At 45.3% G+C, this 13484-nt stretch overlaps 1 protein-coding gene across 4 annotated transcripts in view; it reads right to left on the bottom strand.

Moving 5' to 3' along the window:
• Nucleotides 1-6638, bottom strand: part of CAPN3 (calpain 3) — a 55804-nt gene extending 49166 nt beyond the window's left edge. For all 4 annotated transcript variants that reach the window (XR_004961607.1, XM_036278633.1, XM_036278646.1 and 1 more), the window contains exon 1: nt 6054-6638. Coding sequence is in view for 3 of the 4 variants with exons in the window: in XM_036278633.1 (XP_036134526.1) it covers nt 6054-6362 (309 nt within the window). In the remaining variant the exon portion in view is untranslated. The remainder of the gene's footprint in view (nt 1-6053) is intronic.
• Nucleotides 6639-13484: the final 6846 nt, after the last annotated feature.

The following is a 13484-nucleotide window of genomic DNA, read 5'->3' as shown; positions in this document are numbered from 1 at the left end:
TCTGTAATCTCAAGTATCTTCCTAATTTTTCCTTATGAGTTTTCCTCTTGAGAGAACAGGAAGAGTCTGCCATGCTAAGGATTCATGTTTGTTAAGCACATTTGGCTAAACAGGTGCAAAAAATCAAAGATAATTTAATAGTAGCGACACCTCACCTGAAGAATATAATGGTTCCCAGCCCGCTAGTGTAACAGTCTTGGGACAAGGGAGAAGTTGGCTGCGTGGATGATGAGGACTTGGGAAGAGGCTGGGGACCAGGTCAGACATACAGCAGCAAATCCCAGGAGGTATGGATGGATCCATGCTGGCAGGCAGCATGGGAGAAAGAAATGGCTCGGGAAGAGGGATAGGAAGGGGATGGCAGAACTGAGTTAAGGGGTCTTATTTTTTCATTCTAAGGCACCCTTCTCATATTTTAGTATCTCTGAAATGTGTTGCAGCTGGGTGGTGGTCATGACCTTCTCTGGACACCTTCTGATAAGATCAGGAAAGTAGCAGCACCAAAATCTAGATTTGGTGAAATATGGTTCATGATGAATTGCAGCTTGGGAAACTTACATAAACTCTATCATTAAAAATAGTCTAATTCGCCCTGGCCGGTTTGGCTCAGCGGTAGAGCATTGGCCTGTGGTCCAGACAGACCCGGGTTCGGTTCCTGCTAAGGGCATGTACCTCGGTTGCAGTTTGTCCCTGGCCCTGGTTGGGTCGTGCGGGGGGCAACCACTCGATGTGTCCCTTTCATGTCGATGTTTCTCTCTCTCTCCCTCTCCCTCCCCACTCTATCTGAACAAAAAATGGAAAAATGTCCTCAGGTGAGGATTAAAAAAAAAAAAAAGTCTAATTCAAGAGATTTCCAGGCATGGGAACTACAGGGAATGAGGTCTCCTGTTTGGAGTATAAAGGGGCTGCTGTCTGCCTGGGAGAAGGTTTCCTCAGGTCCAGGTGTTGGCAGAGGGAACAAGTTGGCCCAAGTTGTGCAGAAGAGCAGGGCCAAGAGCTAGTTTGGACCAACTGGGCAGGGCACAGCTGCATATGGGGTTGTAACCATAGTAACAGGGAAGAGGAAAGGCACATACCAGAGAAATGTGGGTGAAGATGAGACCAGTTCTGACCTAGCAAAAGATGGGCCCTGTAGAGAGATGGGAACAGGATTTGAGGGGAAGAGGTAGATAAGGCAGCCTATGATCTGGATGCCCAGTCACTGTCAACAAACTAAAGCACTGGATCTGGAGATAGAGGAAGATGGTAATTCCTCCAACCCCCAACAGCCAAAGGATACAAAAAGCTGAACAGAAACTTGCAAAGAGAAAATGCGGAGTCACTGCTACCAGCTCCAGGAGCTTGGAGGGCAAGGAGGGAGGGCTGGCTGGTTTCCCAGGGGAAGACCTGGGGGATAAGTTGGATGTGCTTGATACACCTGCATTTTCATAACAAAATACTCATTTTATATTTAATTATGGATGACTAGAACTGTTCTGAATAAGCAGTTACCTGCCCATGAGGGGCCTGGTCACACACATGTCCTCATTCATATTCAGCTGGACTGACTCATTAGATCAAGCGTGGAGTACACAGACACATTCCTGTGGTTAATGTCTTGATTGGTGCCAGACACAATTAAGTGGTAAAGATATGTTTCCTCTTTAAGAAACTGCACAGCAGACATAGGTAGTGCTAAGACTGCATATGTTTACTGGGTGCTCATTCATGTGTCAGGCACCCTTTAAGCCTTGGGTGTACATGAACTCATTTCATCTTCACAACAACCTTATGAAATAGATTCTTCTATTAGGATTATTAGGATTATTCCCCGGTGTTCAGATGAGAAACTTAAAGCAAAGAGAAAACTACGTGACTGTGATTACCCGAGTGCTAAGTAGCAGAGCCAGGACTGGAACATGGGTGACACTGGGCTCTTGGCCACTGTCATTCTAACTCCAGCTCACAGAGGCTGCTGCTTCCAGGGCCCAGACCCTGAGGCATCATTCAATGCCTGTTGTGGCTCGTGGAGGCCCAATAAATGATACTTCATTTCCACACCTGAGTTTTAAACCAGGGGGGGAATAAAACATACGCGTAGGGCAGGAGGGAGTCCAAAATGCCACCTTTATTGTTGATAAATCTGATATCGGCTTCTAAATTCCAGAATTAGATAGATTTCATTGTTAAGAGCTGGGGTTCTAGGGCCAGATTGCTTGGGTTCAAATCCCAACTCTACCCTTTACTAACTGGGAGATTTGCAGCAAGTTATTTACCCCTCTGAGACTCAGTGTCCTCATCTGTGAAGTGGGGACAATAACAGTACTCATAGGGTTGTTGTGGAGATTAAATGAATTAAGGCAAGAAAGCATGTAAAATAATTACTGTCATGTAATGAATTCTCAGTCAAGATTGGTTGTTATCATTACTATTCGCCAGTAGTAGTGGCAGGTGGCCCAGGACCGCTGCAGGACTTCAGGAGGAAAGAGGAAGAAGAGGGCTGGGCTTCACAGGCTAGGTTCTCTTTCAAATCCACCCAGGGGAGGAGAGAAGCCAGCAGTGGTGTGTGACTGAATAAAACACATGATTCCCCCTACACCTATCCCCAGTGATACTGGGCAAGAGTCATCAGTCTCCCAGAAACTCTGTTCTAGAAGCCATTCTTTTCCCCCAGGGGTTTGTCTTCAAGAAAATGTGACTTAATAATTGGGAAGTATTGCCCTGGCTGGTTTGGCTCAGTGGTTAGAGCATCGGCCCACAGACCAATGAGTTGTGGTTTTGATTCTGGTCAAGGGCACGTACCTTGGTTGAGGTTCGTCCTGGGCCCTAGTTGGGGTCTTGCAGGGGCACAGTCAGTCAATGTGTCTCTCTCACATTGATGTCTCCCTCTCTCTCCCCCTCCCTCCCACTCTGCCTGAAGATAAATGGAAAAATATCCTTGGGTGAGGATTTAAAAAAAACAATTGGGAAGTATTATATGGTTTGTTTGGTTTCTTATCTTAGAAATAGATCATACAAGAGAAGGGGAGAGAAATCAGATTGGTTAGCCTGGATACTCAATACACGATGTTCTCTAATAGAGGAGGAAAGGCAGTGAGGTAGCACAGGTCAGCAGGTGAGGAGAGATCCTAGGTGTGCCGGGGACAGGTGGCCTGAGTCTATCTTCTTTTAGGAGGAAAAGGCGGAAAGTATAGCATGTTATCATGTTTTCTTAACTAGAATTATTGTTGGCCATGAATAATTCTCCCTGCATCATTATCATCATTTGATTGTAACAATACTTGATTGTGAAAAAAAATCATGTTGGTTTTCAATGATTCTGGGCATTAAATGGTAAAAGCAGGAAGGGCGTCTCATAGGACATAGTCTCCTTTCAGGCTTCTCAAGCAGAAGTCACTACGTCTATGGGGACATGGAAAACACATGTCTCCAAAGAGTGTTTTCTATTTCAGAGAGTTCTGAAGTCATTCCAGTTTTTCAATCTCAATGAACTTGTGTGACTAGAGATAAGTCATTTGTCCTTTCTGGACCTCAATCACGTCACCTGTCTGTATGTGAAGGGGGCTGGACCACATCTCCAAGATTCATTCCAACTCTGACTATCTTTAATTCTATGTGCTAATTTATGCTAACAAACCTGATTGGCAGTGTTCCCCCAATTTTAACCCCCAATTTTAAGGGAGAGGGACATTTTAACCAAGAGTGGGTTTTGCTGGACCTTGAGCAACAGTAGAAAATTCAGGACTTTGTTGGTGATGGGAGCAGAGTTTGGGACAGATGGGTCTTTTGGTGCCCTCATGTCACACTGATACTGACATGTAAGTTCTAGGCCCAATCTAGTGCTCAGAGCATAATAGGACCTTAAAACATTTTTATTAACATGTAAATCTAGCTTTTCAGGCTCAAATCCAGCAATGATGTCACTAAACACAGTATCTGTATGTTGTTGGCTTTTTCTCTGCAGTAGTATTAGAAAAGGCTTGTAGGGACTCCCAGCCTGGCAGGCAGGGCTGTCCTTATCCCTCGGTGCTCAGCGCCTTCAGATGTGGGTTTCGTCCCCAGCAGCAGCTGAGTGCCTACTGGGGGCCTGGCCCGTTGCTGGCTAAGATGGTCCGAAGATGAACAGGAATGGTCCCTGCTCTCAGAAGATGGGCAACAGACTCAGAAAGCTTGAAGGAAGTGACACCTGAACAGAGCTTTGGAATAAGGGTGAGGAGGAGACAAGAACAAGGGCCTTCCAGACAGACCGACAGCATGGGCCACGGCCTCCAGGTGTGGGGAGACTCGGAACAACAGGGCAGCTGAATGTGTCAAGGTCAAGGGAAAAGGGTAAAGATGAGATGCACCGGTAGGCAGGCCAGCTTGAAAAGGACCTATATCTCAGCTCAGGGGTTTGGACTTACCCTGAAGGAATGGGGAGAGGGTATCATTGAAGATATTTCAGTGGAGTAGGGTGCGGTGGGGTGTGGAGGAGGTGACATGTCCCAGTGTCCTAGTAGCAGAGCAGCAAGTGGATTAAAGAATAAAGCTATTTGGCGCTAACCAGTTTGGCTCAGCAGTTAGAGCATCAGCCTGTGGTCCAGAGAGTCCCGGGTTCAGTTCCCGCTAAGGGCATATATAACTGTTGCAGTTTGTCCCTGGCCCTGGTTGGGTTGTGTGGGTGGCAGCCACTCGATGTGTTCCTTTCATGTTGATGATTCTCTCTCTCTCTCCCTCCTACTCTATCTGAAAAAAAAAAAGAAAAAGAAAAATGTCCTCGGGTGAGGATAAAAAATAAAATAAAATATTAAAACTAAACAAAAGAATAAAGTTGTTTCAAGTCCTCTATTCTAAACTGAGGGCTCTCAGGATGATCACAGACCACAGAACCGTCAGGAGAGGAAAGGACCCCTGTGGAACACGCAGGTGAGGACAGGGTTGTTGCATATTTCATTTCAGGTTAAAAAGAAAAACATGACTAATGACTAGCACTCGGCCTCAGCTTAACTTGATCAAACTAATGAACAGCTTTGGGCCTCACAGTAAATTATTTTCTCAGGGAGGGTTTGTCTCCCTGGACCGGGAGCTCTCCTTGCCTGATGTCCCATAGCTCCCTGAACACTGCCACCTGAGAGTCACTCTTGTTCAGTGCCATCTTCCCCTCAGGGCGCTAGGCTCCAGGAGAGCAGGAATTCTGGTCTTTCTTACTGCCTGCTGTCTCCCCAGTTGCTTGTCTGGTTTCTGGCTCTAGTAGATGCTCAGTAAATATTTCTTGAATTAAGAATAGGAGTCATCCTGGAGGTATGATCAGAGGAGGGAGCCAGGGGAATATGATTTTCCTTCTGGTGGGTCACTGGAAATGAAACCCACCAGATAATATTTCTTGAATTAAGAATAGGAGTCATCCTGGAGGTATGATTAGAGGAAGGAGCCAGGGGAATATGATTTTCCTTCTGGTGGGTCACTGGAAATGAAACCCAGAGGCTGGAAGAGTTCACTAGAAGAGAAAGGGTTTACATCTGGACTGTCACGTGCTCAATGGACATACTTCACTCTGAAGTGCCTTTATTTCCTCATCTGCGGGGTGAGGTATATGGACAAAACAATTGCTAGGGTTTCTCCTAATCCTAACATTTTATGTATGAAAAAAAAGAGTCTTTGCCTGCCACCCTCCTCTCTCCAGGGCTTGTGTGTTTCAGAAAGTCATGGCCACTGGCAAACTAAAGAAGAACATTGTCACCCAAGAGGTTGAAGGAGTCTTTTAAAGATGCAAAATATTTAAACAGAGAGGCCGGATCTGGACTGTTTGGAGTATGTTCTGGGAAAAGAATATTTCGTTTTATAGGATGAATTAAACTGAGTTCCAATTACTTTTATAAAAAGCAAAATGTTCTTCAGAAGAGAGAAAGAGAGTGAGAGAGAGAGAGAGAGAGAGAGAGAGAGAGAAGCACCCTGCCTCCCTCGAGGACAGAGCCTGGTGGGGCTGCTGCCAGGCCCCTGCCCCCGCGCCCATGTGCGGTGGAGCTGTGGGGAGGTGCAGAGTGGGAGGACTTCTCTGAGGCAAAAACCCAGCCAGCAACCAGTAAGCTACTCACCGGAGGTCTCTTCCAGACGAACTGGATGGGGAACTTCTGGCTATAAAAGAGAGAGGTCTCATCCGGTGGGAACTCAGGATCCACATAAAGAATCTTCTTTTCTAGACATTTCTTGTGAAGCTGCTCAAATGTCTTCTCTTTCACTCCGATAATAGGAAAATTGCGGCTGATGATGGCTGAATAGATGCCACTTGGGTTAGTGCCCCCAGCCTCGGTGGTCTTGCTCTGGGCTGGCTGAGGAACCGGCCCTGGGGACCTAGGCTCAGCCCCTGTCTGTGGGGCCACAGACGGGCTAATGACGGTCGGCATGGCAGGCGAGTGTGGATGGAACAGATATTTAAAGAAAACAAGAAACAGCTACCTTCAAGGAAAGGAAGCAACTGCAAAGGGGAAGTTGGAGTGACTCTGTCATCTGAGAGAAAAATGTCCACATCCAATTGAAAGTTTAAAGCTCATCGAAAGGTCATCCAGCTTGTGTTCATCTTAAAAACAGAGCTGTGATCCTGAAGCCGTAAGTTTTCTTGAGGAAGAAGCACTAAAGGATTTATGCCCCAATCTTTACCTGGGGGGCTCCTACCAGCAGCATACATGCCAGAGGGAGAGAAAGAGAGTGAGGCTTGTGTTTCAGTGGCCTGAAAAAGCTTGAGCCAGGAAAACTAAAAATAGACATGAAAAAAGATCATGAGTATGAGAGCAAGAGAGAGGCTCGCGCGCAGCTAGACTGCGAGGTCTAGAGAGAAGGACCTGGCTGCGGACCTTTGTGTGTTGCCGTTAAGTGCTGGTGTTGTCAGGGAATGAAAGGGAAATATTTGAGTAAGCTGAACACTGAAAATTAGCAAAGAACTGCTGATGCGTTATTGAACTGGCCGTTATACAGACTATCAAACTATTGGCCACCCAATTACTGGAAAACATTATTGTAAAAAGCTGCCAAGGGTGAGATACTGAATTCTAGGAGAATATTCTAGGCATTTTTGAGGTCATGATATTTACTTTCTGAAACTCTAGGATATAAGACCATTTCAACTGGATTTGGTAACTCTTCTAGAATGTTCTAGTGTCCGCGTTGAGTGAAGCTGTCTGGGTGGAGAATGCCAAGCAGAGTCTCAGTTGTCTCTTCTTGCCCACTGGACCTAGCCACCTCTCCTCTCTCCCCACCCCCACAATAAACACTGGGACCAAATCTGTTACAGACAGTGCACCTGAATACAGATTATCCAGGTACACCATGCCAGTCATCCGAGTCAGAGTTGGAATCGGATACTGTACCAGGCTGGTGGTCAGGTCCCGGATGTCTTACGGAAAGAGGCGGTTTCAGGGCTCTTAGATGAGAACATAGTGGCTCTCAGGGAGGGAAGTTCCTGCCTGGCCCCCGCCTCATCTCCTGCCCACAGTAGCTGCTACTCGGGCTGTAAGGAGGTGGCCACATTCCAAGTGTGGCTGAGTGGATGCTTGTCTCAGACTGCAGCCCTGCCTGTTCCCAGGTTAGAGGCTACGAGAGAAGGTGGGAAGTGACAGCTGAAGTAGGGAGTACAACCAGGCTCTTGATCCCTGGGGTTGCCGTTTTGAGGAGCCCTGTGTCTGGAGTTGCACCTTGTAGGAACCATCAGCCTATGCTCCTGGCCCTCCAAGGAAATTCCCAAAGACCTTGACTCCTACTCTTGGAGAGGCAGGTAGAGGAGGGCCGCCTCTGAAGGCTGACTCCTGAGGCGTGAGTCTGGGCCTGCCGCTCTCTGGCTGTGCCCGAGGAACTTAAGGTGAGTTACTTACTTTTTCCCTATGTCTCAGTTTTCTCACCTATACAATGGGTATAATGATAATCACTTTGCTATGCAGTTGTAAAAATTGAGTTAATTTAGCTTGGCTGGTGTGGTTCAGTGACTGAGCGTCGACCCATGCACCAGGTCACAGGTTCAATTCCCGGTCAGGGCACATGCCTGGGTTGTGGGCCCGATCCCCAGTGAGGGGCATGCAGGAGGCAGCCGGTCGATGTTCTCTCTCATCGATGTTTCTCTCTCTCTCCCTTTCCCTTCCTCTCTCTCTAAAAATCAATAAAGAAAAAAATTAAGTTAATTTATATAAAACATTTATTTAATTTTTTTTAATTTATTGATTTTAGAAAGAGAGAAAGGGAGAGACAGAAACATCGATGAGAGAGAACATCGACCGGCTGCCTCCTGCATGCCCCTCACTGGGGATCGGGCCCACAACCCAGGCATGTGCCCTGACTGGGAATTGAACCTGTGACCTCCTGGTGCATGGGTCGACGCTCAGTCACTGAACCACATCGGCCGGGCAATTTATGTAAAACATTTAAATAGTGCCAGGATTGTCTTAAGCACTCAATAAATGTTGTTAGAGATGACCTGACTTTAATATACTTTGAGGCTAGATCAGATTGAATGGTAGTCACTCATTGGTGCAAACCAGTGCTCACTCCATGAGCAGGAGCATCTTCCACGTGTATAATACTGGGACAGGTGCAGTCTGCCCAGGACCAGGTCACAGTGTCTCCAATCAGAGGCATGTCTATCTGCCTGCACTAAATGGGCCTCTGAAAAGAATATCTTCCACCCGCAAACTCACCAATGGCGTGGAGAGCAACGGGGGGAGTTTTCTTCCCCACCATCATATGTTGAGTCCCTGCTCAGTGCTCTATTCCACCTTGAAATTCTCAGCAAAGCACATTTTATTATTTCTGTTTATTGAGCTTCCTTTCTGCCCACAGACTGTAGGTTCTGTGAAGGTGGGACATTGGTCCCTATTTCACCCTCAGAGTTAAGTGTATATAGAGGGCTCTTAATAAATACGTATTGTGTATCTGCGGAATGAAATTTCTCCTTACCTGGAGAAAATTCTTACACTTCTTATTGCTTTACCAATGCAATAAAAGTTTCTTGGTTGGTTTGCCCCTGGAGGAGGAGCTGTCTTTGGGCCACACACGTGCTGATCTTTCTTTTCTCAGCTGTCTAAGCTCCATCTGCTAGTAATGGAGAGGAGGGTGTGACAGAAATGGACCTCTTATCACAGCAGGATGGGAATGTCAAACACACAGAGTGCAAAGTGCTATTCATTTTGCTCTACCAATGGCTGCGAATAAAACTCCCTCTCAGATGAGCAGGTTCAAACTCAAGGTTTATTCAGCTACCCAGCTGTAGAAACGCATGCTATCGGGGAGAAATCCAATCTGAGCCCACGAACAAAGGGCAGATGATGAGCATGTAAACAGCTGCACATTTCAATGCACAAAAGCCTCTTTAAGGATAAAGAACTAGTTTTTATAACATATTTGAGCCAGGGTCATGCAATATCTGTGGCTGGAATGATTTCTATTGTAACAAGACCAATTAATGGCTCTACTTCACTGTCGTTTCCACTAATAAATATTTCTTTGGTTCAACTCTGTTTGGAAGCAATGCATTTGCTTATAATCATTCATTAAGTGCCTAGTATAAGCTAGCCACATCACATAGTTTTAAATTTTGTAATTTTAAAGTAATTTTAGACTTATGAAAGTGTTGGAAAGGTAGGTTAGAGTTTCTGTATACCCTTCACCCATTTTCCCCCAATGTTTACACAATGATCAAAACTAAGAAATTAATGTTGGTATTAACTACACTACAAGACATATTTTGATTTCTTCAGTGCTTTCACTAATGTTTTTTTTCTTTTTTTCTTTTTCTGTTGCAGGATCCAAATTAGGATCCTGAATTGTATTCGTCCTGTCTCACTGGTATCCTTCCATCTCTGACAGTTCCACAGTCTTTCTCTTTCACGACCTTGGCTTTTGAACAGTACTTGCCAGTCATATTGTAGAATGTCCCTTTAGTTGAATTTGTCTGATATTTTTCACATGATTAGACTAAGGTTATGAATTTGGGGGAAGAATATAAGAGAGGTAATGTGCCCTTCTCATGAAATCCTATCTGGAGGTACATGATATTGATGCATTTAATTACAGGTGACGTTAACCTGGATTCCTTGGCTAAGGTGGTGTCTATCAGGTTTCTCCAAAGTAAAGTTACTATTCTTTTCTTCTCCATATGCATAGAACTTTTTTGTTAATCCTTACTTAAGGATATTTTCCCATTGATTTTTAGATAGAGTAGAAGGGAGGGAAGGAGGTGGGGTGGAGAAAGAGAGAGACATTGATCCTGCACAACCCTGACCAGGGCTGGGGATTAAATCTGCAACCCAGGCACATGCCCTTGACTGGACTTGAACCCAGGACCCTTCAGTCTGTGTGCTGATGCTCCAACTTTTGAGCCAAATTGGCCAGGGCTGCATAGAATATTTTTAGTGTGTATGACAACCCTGCAGGTTCGATTAATCCCATTTTACGACTGAGGGAACTTGAGATATCTGTATTTTACAGTTAAGTCATGAAAAACTCAGTTTTAGAGATTATCCCTTTAACAAGTGAGGAAACCAAGGCCTCGAGGGATTAAATGACATGGCATAGATCACACAGCTAGTTCACCGCAGAACCGAACTAGGCCCCAGGTCTCCTGATTTCCAGTGAAGGAGTAAACGCGCGACTAAGTCTCCAGAAACATGAATTCGGCATAAACTCTCCGGATCCTTGCATATAAATAGCCAGGGCTCCCCTTCTCCTCACTCTGATTGGAGAGGAATCTAACACCATCAGTCCTGTTGGAAACAACTGTGAAGAAGCAGCTGCCTCGTTCTGGCTGGTCCCGCTGCGGCACTACAGTCAGCAAGGCTGGTCACGGGACAGACCCACCTGATGTCAGATGCCAGAGTCTCCTCTATTTCTCCTGCAGTGCTAGTTACATGGCCTCGCTGACTGTGGGTCACATGGTTATCTGTTTCCAGTGGAGCTGCTGTTGGCGCTCTGCTCCCCGCGCTGAGAGATGATCTTAGTCCAGAGATCCCCTGCTGGAATTACGGAGGCCATACGAAGGATTTGGTAGATGGAAATTTATTTATTTATTTATTTATTTATTTATTTATTTATTTATTTATTTATTTATTTATTTATTTATTTATTTATTTGTAATTCTCACCAGAGGATATTTTTCTGTTGATTTTTAGATGAGTGGAAAGGAGGGAGGGAGGGAGGGAGAAACATCGATGTGAGGGAGACACATCGATTGACTGCCTCCTGCATGACCCCGACCAGGGCCAGGAATCGAATCTGCAACCCAGGTACATGCCCTTGACCGAGAGTGGAATCCATGACCCTTTGGCCCGCAGGTCGATGCTCTAACCGCTGAGCCCAACCAGCTAGAGTGGTAGATGGAAATCTTAAAAGCAGAGTGAAATGCCTATTGTCATCGGAATTCCATTACGAAGATGGCTTTTAGGTAGGATGGTCAAGTATGAGCTAAAAACCATTAAGCTCAGGATATGTATGTGTTTGACTGTGTTTCTGCTGCCCATCGTTATAATACCTGGATACTGAAAGGGATGTGAAAAGTGAAGGAATTCTGCACACAGACCAGGCACCAGCCAGAACTGGTCTTTCCCTCCCCTGGCTTCAGTGATCTGACTGGTGAGTTAACCAGCATACAGGGCTCCGCACAACTTTAAGGCAAACCCATGGTGACAAGCTGTGCTTTCTGCTCTAGGGAGCTTTTCAGGGATGGGGAACATTGGGCCCGCGGGCCGTATGAGGCCTGCTAAATCCATACCAGCTCACATCACACACCGTCCAAATTAGCCTGACCAAATAGAGCAGGCTAATTTTTAAGTTGCTAATTTTGTATGGCCCGCAAATGATGTTATAAATATCCAAAGGGCCCTTGGCAGAAGAAAGGTTCCCCACTAGATGAATGGCCCAATCCAGGATTGGCCCTTGTCATGTTGATACATGGGACCATGACCATGGAGTTTACTTAGTTCAGAAGTAGGCTGTACCTCAGAATATAATTAACCTATGGGTCAATCTTAAGTGACACCAGCCTCATTGGACAGGCAATATCTTGGTACCTAGTCTAACTGGAACCTGCATCCTAGTTTCACTTCTAGCAAGAACTGACCACCCCAGACCCACCATAGCTGGGATCTATATGACCCAGCACAGCCAGTTCTACAGCATGACTCAGACCTGGGGCAAGAAGGAAGGTGACCAAACTAGCCTTCCAAATATATGAAGGACTTTCCCTCGCCACTTTCTAGGGCAGTGGTTCTCAACCTTCCTAGTGCCGTGACCGTTTAAGACAGTTCCTCATGTTGTGGTGACCCCCAACCATAAAATTATTTTTGTTGCTACTTCATAACTGTAATTTTGCTACTGTTATGTCTTAGGTGACCCCTGTGAAAGGGTCGTTCAACCCCCAAAGGGGATGCGACCCACAGATTGAGAACCGCTGCTCTAGGGCATCTGCCCTAAATAAACGCCTGCCATAAACATGTGATCTATTCTATTTTTCAGTGTAAACACTCTCCTGAAGGCTCCCTGGGGTCAGACAAGACCTCTGCGGTGCAGCAGCACTTACTGCTACCAGTGTGGGTGGTGCAGTCAGGAGCCGGCCTGCTGTCAGAGGCTGGCATCGGTTCCCTGAAGGAGAGGACTTGGCGTGGCCCAGCGTTTCTCAGGTGAAGAGCAGGTGTCTGATGAAGATTACTGAGTGGTCTGCAGCATCAGAAATAAAGGTATTTTCTTGTACTGGAGATCATAATTCACTCCACTGTTTCACCCTAATTACACGCCACAGCTTATAAGCCTTAAACCAAGCATTTTAAAGCTACTACATATTATAGAGAATGGCTCAGCACCATTGTTTCTAAACTTTTTGTTTTGAAATACTTTAAAAGTTATTATAGGAAAATTGAAAACAGAGAGTTCCTGTATACCCTTCACCCAGACTCTTAAACTGTAATATGTGGACACATTTTGCCTATTTTCTCTCTTTGTCTCTGTCTCTGCCTCATACATACATACATTTTTTTCTGAGCCACTTGGGAGTAGGTTAGAGATATGATGGGCCCATTACCATTTAATACTTCAGTATGTAGTTCCAAAAACAGGGCATTTCTTCTATATAATCATAGTACAACCCTTAAAATTAGGCAAATTACCATGTAATCAAAAGATCCCATTCAAATGTTGCAAACTGTCCCAAAACTGTCTGTTTTACACCCAGAAGCCAACCCAGGACCACACAGTTGTTGTCATGTCTCTTTAGCCCCCTTCAATCTGGAACAGCTCCTCAGACCCGTTTTTGGGACCTATATCCCTCCATTTCGGTTTGTTTATTATAAGTTTTACTTAAAGAAAACCACTCAGTAAACATTTAATCCAAAACTGTTCTGATACATACAGATTGTTATTCTAATGGTTGCATAATATTCCACTATATGAAAGGCTGTATTTAACCAATCCTCTGTAAAAGAGCATTTAGCTTATTTCTAGTTTTCCACAGTATAAACCACAATGCAATTAGTAGCTCTGAGCAATTTATCTGA

The sequence above is a fragment of the Molossus molossus genome, unplaced genomic scaffold (assembly GCF_014108415.1).
Source record: "Molossus molossus isolate mMolMol1 unplaced genomic scaffold, mMolMol1.p scaffold_m16_p_1, whole genome shotgun sequence".
NCBI lineage: Eukaryota > Metazoa > Chordata > Mammalia > Chiroptera > Molossidae > Molossus > Molossus molossus.
Note: the sequence above shows the minus strand (reverse complement) of the source record. Positions and strands in the feature narration are given on the sequence as shown.